At 58.5% G+C, this 8,583-nt stretch overlaps 1 protein-coding gene across 3 annotated transcripts in view; it reads right to left on the minus strand.

Moving 5' to 3' along the window:
• Window positions 1-219: 219 nt before the first annotated feature.
• DBH (dopamine beta-hydroxylase (dopamine beta-monooxygenase)) overlaps window positions 220-8,583 on the minus strand; it is a 25,828-nt gene continuing 17,464 nt past the window's right edge. For 2 of the 3 annotated variants that reach the window (XM_011991538.1, XM_011991537.1), the window contains exons 8-12: window positions 8,114-8,152; window positions 7,420-7,479; window positions 2,923-3,050; window positions 2,355-2,514; window positions 220-1,368 (exon numbers count right to left, since the gene is read on the minus strand). In XM_011991538.1, the coding sequence (XP_011846928.1) occupies window positions 1,237-1,368; window positions 2,355-2,514; window positions 2,923-3,050; window positions 7,420-7,479; window positions 8,114-8,152 (519 nt within the window). In that variant the 3' untranslated portion in view covers window positions 220-1,236. The remainder of the gene's footprint in view (window positions 1,369-2,354; window positions 2,515-2,922; window positions 3,051-7,419; window positions 7,480-8,113; window positions 8,153-8,583) is intronic. The other variant, XM_011991536.1, reaches the window with a different exon arrangement.

Consider the following 8,583-nt stretch of genomic DNA (forward strand, 5'->3'; position numbering starts at 1 on the left):
TGATGAAGTGCCTCGCAGAAGACGCAGCCGCTTAGCTGATGCGGGGGGACTCCGAGGCCCATCCATCTCCCTCTCCCCAGGAGGCTCGGCGGCGTTTTGCTGAACTGGCTGAACACCCGGGCATCTGTTACTCTCTCCAGAAACCATCAAACAGCTGAACTTGTCCCTGAGAGGCAGCTCAGAGGGCAGGAAGGGGAGACCCACCCAGGCCGGCTGAGGCAGCTTCAGGACGCTCAGGGGGAAGCACTTGGTAGCACACCTGGCACAGGGAGGAGGCTCGGAGCAAGCTTCTCTCTCCTGGAGTGACGGCCCGGAGTGCAAACATACCCACCTCCAGTGGGTGCTAGCCCAAGTGTGAGCTTTATTGGCTCATTAGCCCGCACGGCATCAGTCCCGTTTTACAGATGAGAAAAGTGAGGGTCAGGAACGTGCAGTGGCCCACCCAAGGCACTCTCCACTGAGTGGCGGAAGCACAGCCCTGACTCCACCCCGGTCTGTGCAGCGCCGGCCCCGCCTCCAGAGAAGCAAGCTGGTGCTAATAACTCCGCCCCCCCGTGGAAGCGGCGCCCAGAAGCCCCGGTGGATCCTCGCCGCCTCGCCTTTCGGTGATAGCTGTTGTCAGGGCTTCCCTTGAGGTGGGCGAAAATATCTATTTACTCGGCAATGGAGCAATTTCCCAAGCGAGTCTCTAACTAGCTAAGTGCCTGGTCCTGCCTCCGTCGCAGGGAAGCCGCCCACTGTGAAACACGAGCCACTCCGCAGGAAAATGTTGAAGCAGCACCCGCACCCCCCGCACACCGACACCGATCACTTTCTGCGGGGGCAGCGGCGCAGGGGCGGGGCGGGGGTGTTCTGGGTGATTCTGCGCCCCGGTCCAGTATGGCGCATGTCCCAGGAGCCTGGCCACACCCAGTGAGGCGGAACAGGGCTGGCGGAGGGCTGGACCTTAGACCCCTGTGCAGGCTGTCCCTGCACTGAGTAAGCCGGTTTAAATGGACGAGGTCGTGACCCACTCGTTCCGGGGTAGGTCAACAGGGCACCCACACCCTCTCAGCCGTGCAGGGGACCCTGGGGGAAGAAGGCTGGATTGGACCAAGGTCTCAGGCAGGGGCATGGTCTGGCCCCTTCATCTTGGGCATGCAGGGCTGTTCCATGGGGATCCTCGCAGAGTAGGGTGCACAGTGCCGGTGTGAGCCCACAGGGACAGCACGGAGGAGGGGGAGGAGCAGGCCCCCCTCAGCCTTTGCCCCCACCAATGCTGATAATGGTGGGGCCGGCAGGGCTTCGGCCCTGGCTGGTGGGGCACTGTGGGGTGGGTTCTTCTAGCGTGGAGATGACCTTGGGCAGGGGCTGCAGGTTCCATTCACCCTACAAGGAAGGGAGCAGGAGGTAAACTGAGGCTGGAGGGGCAAGATGAGGGGCAAGATGGGTGGCTGCTTCCCCAGCCACTTCCCAGCCACCTCTTGGATTCTTGCCCTCAAACTCAGCTTGTCCCAAACTGAACTCACTCTTCTCCCCCAAGTTGCTTTTTGGGGGTCCTCACCTCAGTAAATGCCCCCTCCCCCAGCTTCCCATTCACCTAGTCAGGAACCTGGGAGTCATCCAGGCCTCTCCCTGCCTCCATCCGCACCCAACTGAATCATTCACCCTAATGTAGCAACCAGAGCCCCTGGCTACAGGCTCTGATATTTTTTAACCATCTCTTTCTCTCAAGGCTGCATCAAATGCCAAGTTTTCAACCCCATCAGACGTCCGCCCCAGACTATTCTCGGGAAGCCAGTATTAGCCCGCCCTTCCCTTGGTGCTGAGGACATTTGACTTAGCAATTAATCCAGCTGCCAGATGCCTCCGGGAAGCATCTTCCTGGATCTCCAGGCTGCGGCACCGTACGCGACTAACTCCGCATAGACCCTGGGCTCCTGACCGCAGCCCGCTGGGCTCGGGATAAATTAGATGCCTGCGAATGCCAGTGGGTCTCAGACAAGAAGAAAAAAACCAGCTCGCAGATTCAGACTGGTTCGTTTCTCACCTTCCCCTCCCCGGCGCTTTATTTAAAGGTGCAGGGGGCAGATTAGTGCACCCTGCTCACACCACTGGCATTTGGCACCGGTGTGGAGGTATCACCCGGAAAGGGTGGCTGCGCTCCCTTCCTGGTCTCGGTCTCTCTCTCTTCTCTCTCTCCTCTCTCTGTTGGCTGTCTGTCTAGGCCTGTGTGTCACCACCTGGCACTTGCTCTAATTATCTTGTGCGAGTGCTTTTGCCAGCAGTTTGGAGTGCAGGCCCATCACCCCTCACTGGGATCCCCCATGAGTCCTGCCCGACTGCGTGCCCCACCCACGCCCGTGGCAGCGCACCGGGAAGCGGACAGCTGAGGACTTGTTGCAGTGCATGGAGATGGGCGCGAAGTCGTACAGGGCCTTCAGTACGTCGCGGTTGAAGGAGTTCCAGGGAACAGAGTCAAACTGCTGAGACACGGACGCCTGAGGGCAGGTGCAGACCTCCTCATTGTTGAACCTGGTGGGGACAAGGAACAGCCAGGCTGGGGAGCAGCCGACGGGCAGGGACCCCAGTGGGCACCAGTGACACCTCCCTGCAGATCTGGTCCTGTCCCTGGGGAGACCCTCCTGCTGCCTCCTCCCCAGCCCCGCTGCCTCCACCAGGCCGTCCCAGATACTGCCTTCACCAGCAACGGCTTCACCTCTCCTGTCACCTTGGCGAGTGGGTGCTCCGGGCTGGGTTGAGGAGGCTCTCAAGCCAAATCCAGACTCAGCAGAAAATGAGTGAGGGGTGACTGATGCCACCACAGGTCTCTGCTCCTAGATCTTAGCCTGGACTCCTCCAATCTGCCCAGCTGCCGGACAGGCCCAGAGGTTCTGTGTCGGGGCTCCCTGGGGGCAGGGAGCTTGTGCAGGGAGCCCTCACCTGTTGATGAGGTGGAAGTACTTCTGCAGGAAGCCAGCGTTCACAGCGCTCTTGCAGAGCTCCAGCTGCGTCTGGGGGTAGTAGTGCACATAGTTGACACACATCTCCTCCAGGATCCCAAAGCCGCCCTGCAAGTTGGAGAAGACCCGTCAGCCCCGGGCCGTGCCACACAGACATTGCCGTCCAGCAGCTTTCGCCCCATCCACGTGTTCACTGCGTCCACTTGTCTGTTCACTGCACCATGCCAGGCATGCTCTGGGGAACTAAGTCCCTGCCCTCACGGAATTGCCACCACTGGCAGGAGAAACAGGCAGCGAGTGAGTTAACCAGGACATTCCTCTCAGGTGCCGATGATGCTGTGAAGAAAAATGAAACGGGACAAGCAGATGGGGTGTTACTGTGCCCATTTCATGGGTACAGAAACTGAGTCTCAGAGCAGGCAAGGGGGCGCCCCATGGTGGCCACAGCATTGGTGGCACAGCCTGAGTAGACCCAGCCTCCCGGCCGTTGTCTGGAAGCTGTCCCCATGACCTCCAGCGAGAGCCTGGAGCCAAGCACTGCAAGGGAGGCCCTTTCCACTGCAGCCCCACGCCGTCCACCAGTCATTTCTCGAATGCGGCTCTGAGGGGAGCAGGGACTCTGGAAGACAGGACCGTGACTAGAGGTCGCAACAACCTCCAGCCTCTCAGGGCAACCCTACGGCCTGCCATCGCATGGGAGGGGCAGGGCAGGCACCCTCTGAGTCCCCACTGCCAACTTTAAGCCCCTAGCTGGGTTGCTGCTCTTGGAGCTGGTGACTGTGGAGCCTCAGCCATGGGAGGAAGAACACCAGCAGCTTGGAGGAGCTGGGGCTGGAGACAGCAAAGCTCCCCCGGCAGCAGCTCAGGTCCCAGCAGGTCAGGGGCCGGGACATGACGCCCTGGCCACCCTTGCTCATCCAGGCTCCCCGCTGTTTGTGAAGCTGCTGTGGACCTGGGGATTTCATCTGGCTAGTGGGGAAGAAAGGCAATCGTCGCTCTACGGCAGAACAAAGGGACTGGGAAAAGCTCGGTGTGGTGCTTACACCAGCTGCCACCCCCTCCTCCCATGCAGACAAAGAGCATGGGGCAGTTCTGCCCAGAGACCAAACTGGCGCCTGTTGGCCAGCACGGGGCTTTGCCAGCATTGTTCTCTGGGCCGGAATCCTCCTTTCCCAGCTTTTCTCATCCATCCCGCCCGCGTCAGATCGGGCAGATAGGCCTCCTGTGTGAGTTCCCGTCCCTCCCCACCCTCCGCCGCCGCAGACATCAAAAGGGAACTGAGTCCGACCCTGTACAGGATCTGTTCTCTTTCACCTGGGGAAGGAAATCGAATTTCAAAGGCCGCTGTCTCTTGGATCAGCAGGTGAGGAGCTGTCAGAGCATGAGAAGCTCAGATCCACCTGGGAAGCTGCCCTCCCCTTTGATCCGGCCTGGTGCTGTGATGTAGCCACCGCCAAGAGGAGGGCATGGGCCAGGGACGCCACAGAACTGCCCGCTGGGACACTGGCACCGAGGGCCTCGACCTCAAGAACGTGCATCTGAGATGTCAGTGGTGCTCACCAGGGCTGGCAGCCCTAAATGCCCGGGGACGTGGCATCGGTTCTGCCGCCATGAAGCCAGGTTGGGCAGGGAATATGCAGTCTCCTGGCTGGATACCCAGCAAGACCCTCCCGTCCCTGACCCTGGGGCTGTGCCTGCAGAATGGGGCGATGCTGGGGTCCTGCCTGGGGTGCTCCACTTGCAGAGCCCTGTGTCTGCGAGCTCACTCAGTCACTGCACAGGTGCTCAGCCGAGAGGTGGCACAGTAGGGGTTAGCACCTGCCCCCATACCAGCCCTGCCTCCTGTTCGCTGTGTGGCCTGAGTGGCTGGACCTCACTGTGTCTCCTGGTGGGATCTGCTCAGAGGTCTCAGCAAGGCTTGGTGTGGTTAGGATGAGTTATTAGAGCAGTGCTGAGCTGTGGCCAGCGCCCGACATCAGCCACTGCCGTGATATACTGGGCACCTCCTCTAGAGAGAATAAAGGACTGGCAAAGCTCTCCCACCCCCCAACCCTGAATCTGTGATCAGGGACCTAGGGCAATTGTCACCTGAAATCCAAGGGAGACAGGAAGGGTGTGGTAAGAACCGTGAGGCACAAGGCCCTGGGTCAAATCCCAGCTCAGCCATCTATCAGCTGTGTGACTTTGGTCAAGTGCCTGCCCTCTCTGAGCCTTTATGTCTCACCTGTGAAAATACAAACACTGGCTGGGTGCTGTGACTCATGCTTGTAATCCCAGCATGAGGGATTACATGAGGAGCTCAAGACCAGCCTGGCCAACAGGGTGAAACCCCGTCTCTACTAAAAATACAAAAATTAGCTGGGTGTGGTGGTGCGCGCCTATAATCCCAGCTACTTGGGAGGCTGAGGCAGAGAATCACTTGAACCTGGGAGGCGGAGGCTGCAGTGAGCTGAGATCGCACCACTGCATACCAGCCTGGGCAACAGTGCGAGACTCCATCTCAAAATATATATACATACATACATACATTATATATATATATGAGAAATACAAACACTCCTACCTTGGAGACTGGTGTGAAAACTAAATGAGAGGCAGAGACCACGCAGATGCCCATCAGTGGATGAATGGAGACTCAAACCGTGGTCCCTCCATACAATGGGATGTTACTCATCCGTGAAAAGGAATGAGGTACTGACCCACGCTAAAACGTGGAGAAACCTCGAAGTCATCATGCTATGAAAAAAGCCAGACACGAAAGGCCACGTATCATGTGACTCTATTCACATGAAGTGTCCAGAATAGGAAAGTCCACAGAGACAGAAAATAGATCAGTTGCCAGGCTGAGCGGGGAGGGGAATGAGGACCGGCTGCTTAAGGGATATGGGGTTTCCTTTGGGGGTGATGAAAATGTTCTAAAATTTACCATGACGATGGGTTGCATGGATCTGTGAATTTACAAAAAACCATACAATTGCACACTTTAAATGAGTGAATGGTATGGCATGTGAATTACATCTCAGTAAAGCTGTTTAAAAAGAAACAAATAGGCCGGACACAGTGGCTCACACCTGTAATCCCAGCACTTTGGGAGGCCGAGGGGGGGCGGTGGATCACAAGGTCAGGAGTTCGAGACCAGCCTGGCCAACATGGTGAAAATCCGTCTCTACTAAAAATACAAAAATTAGCTGGGCGTGGTGGTGTGTAGTCCCAGCTATTTGGGAGGCTGAGGCAGGAGAATCGCTTGAACCCGGGAGGTGGAGGTTGCAGGGAGGTGGAGGGTGCAGTGAGCTGAGATCGTGCCACTGCACTCCAGCCTGGGCGACAGAGCGAGACTCCGTCTCAGAAAAAAAATAAAAAGAAAAAGAAAACCATGGCAGTCTGGGCTCAGTAAATATCAGGTGAATCTACGTTGGATTAAAACACAAAGAATAGGGCTGTGACATGGACCCGAGTTCCTGGCACTGAGGGGTGTCCGGGTAGCTGTAACCCAGGTCTGCTGCACTCTGAGCCACACCATTCACAGGATAATTATTGGAGCCCACCATGGATACCAAGGCAGCTGGCATGGATCCACTGGCAGGGCGGCGCGTGTGCCAGGACAGCCCTGGCTTGTGCCTGGGACCCAGGTAATTGTGAACAGCACCCCCTTTGGCTCCCGGAAACAGCCCTGCTGCGTGGTACATCACATGGCTGCCCATGTCCTGGTGCTGCCTGCACACCCAGCCTTCAAAACAGATCTCCCCAGTGCAGATTCTCCTTGAACTGTCTGCAGTCCAGCCAAAATGCATCCTCAGCTGACGCTCACACTGCCTTACCCCTCCCCATGTCTCCACCCTCTCCTCCTCTCCTTTCCGTCCTGAGAATGTTCCTGGTCCTCTGGGCCTTCCCGCACACAGCCCCTGCATGGAGCCTTCCTCCACCTCCTCCCCTCTCCCCTGGGCTCCATGTGACAGCCACATCTCTGACGAGGCCCTCCCAGGTCCCTGCACCTCTGGCTCCTCAACCTGGTTTTGAAAGTTTCTTTTTTATAATTTTGCTTGTTGTTAGCAGCAGGTGCTCCAGGCCCGTCTCCCCGGTGCACCTGGAGCTCCACGGGGCAGAGATCAACCTCTTGTCCTACAGCTTCTCCCCACACCAGCCCCGGGTGCTGAGAAGTTTCTTGGTGTGAGTGCTTCTCAACCTTGAGCAGGGGTCAACATCCCCTGGGAGCTTGTTAAAACATGGATTTCCCAGTGCCACCACCCATGTCTCTGACTCAGTGGGCCTGGGGTGGTACCCGGCAGGTTGCATTTATCCCAAGCTCCCTGGTGATGCTGCCACTGCGGGTTCAGGGAGCAGGTGCTGAGAACGACTGGCTTATTGAGGGGATGAGCCCATGTCCTAAGTGAGGAGTCAAGACCTGTCCTCCTTCCTCAGACAGCCCAGGCTGAACACTCTCCCTGGGCAGGTGAAAGGGGAAGCGGGGGTGACTTACCACTGTGGCCAGCTCCCGGTCTTCCGTGTTGTACGTGCAGGACGTGATGAGCACATCTCCCTGAGGAAAAGCCAACATGACCTGGCGTTGGCAGGCACTCGAGGCCTCGCCCCCGTGGGACCACGCCACTGTGTGGGCCACGGCACCTCTGGGGTACAGTCCCTGTCATCCACTACAAGGAGCCCAGCAGATTCATGCGCAAAGGTCACAGGCTGAGTGTCCCCGGGAAGTTATAAACCATCAGCTCCTGTGACCCAGTGGGTCACAACAGGGTCCAGGCCAGTGGGGATGCAGGCGGGTGGGTCATGACACATCTCAAGGAACTTGGGCAAGTCCCCACTGAGGCCTGAGCTTGGCCTTCTGTGGGATCAGGGCTCCACTGCCTGCCTTAGTGCCCTCATCTCCTCCAAACGCTCTCGGGTTTGTGGTCGGCCCGTCAGGCTGAGGATACGCGTCCCCTGGGAGTGTCCTGTCTGCTCCCCCACTTCCGATGTCCCTCCATGAACTCCCAAGTGAGTCTCCTCATGAGGCAACCCAACCCTGAGCCACCCACAGGCACCCTCCCCCTGCCCTGGACAGCTCTCCCCTCCCCCCATCACTTTCTCTGTCCCTCTCCGTCTGGCGGCACCCCCAGCCCTCCCAGCCATCCCAGCTGGTGGCGGCGACTGGGACTGCCTTCCTGCTGGGCACTCACCCGATGGACCGACACCATCTTCTTCAACATGCGGATCTCCTGGGGCAAGCAGAGCCGAGGGGTTGGGGGAGAGGAGATCTCAGAGAGCTGCAGACCAGACCCCCGGCCACTGTGTCCTCCCTCAGGCCTCCCTGATCTCTGGGGGTGTCCATTTTGCCCCAGCCTCTACAGTGGAAGCCAGGGCCGGCTAAGTGTGGCTTCTGGCCAGGGAGGGCGTTAGATTCAAACCAGAAGGTGGTTATCCAAGACCAAGACGGATGTGACCAGAGGGCTGCTCGGGTCTCCCGAATCCCACCACCATCTGCCATGTGCCAGAGACCCTCTCTACAATCAGACACCCAAGCAGGGAGCACAGGCCACATGGTGGGGGGCTGGCCCAGGAGAAAGAAGCCAGCCTGGGGCCATCCCTATGGTATCAGGAGACAGTAGGCTCAGCAGGTCGCGTGGGGGCAGGGCATGGGGGTGGGGCG

This window comes from Mandrillus leucophaeus, unplaced genomic scaffold, assembly GCF_000951045.1.
Source record: "Mandrillus leucophaeus isolate KB7577 unplaced genomic scaffold, Mleu.le_1.0 Scaffold398, whole genome shotgun sequence".
Classification (NCBI taxonomy): domain Eukaryota; kingdom Metazoa; phylum Chordata; class Mammalia; order Primates; family Cercopithecidae; genus Mandrillus; species Mandrillus leucophaeus.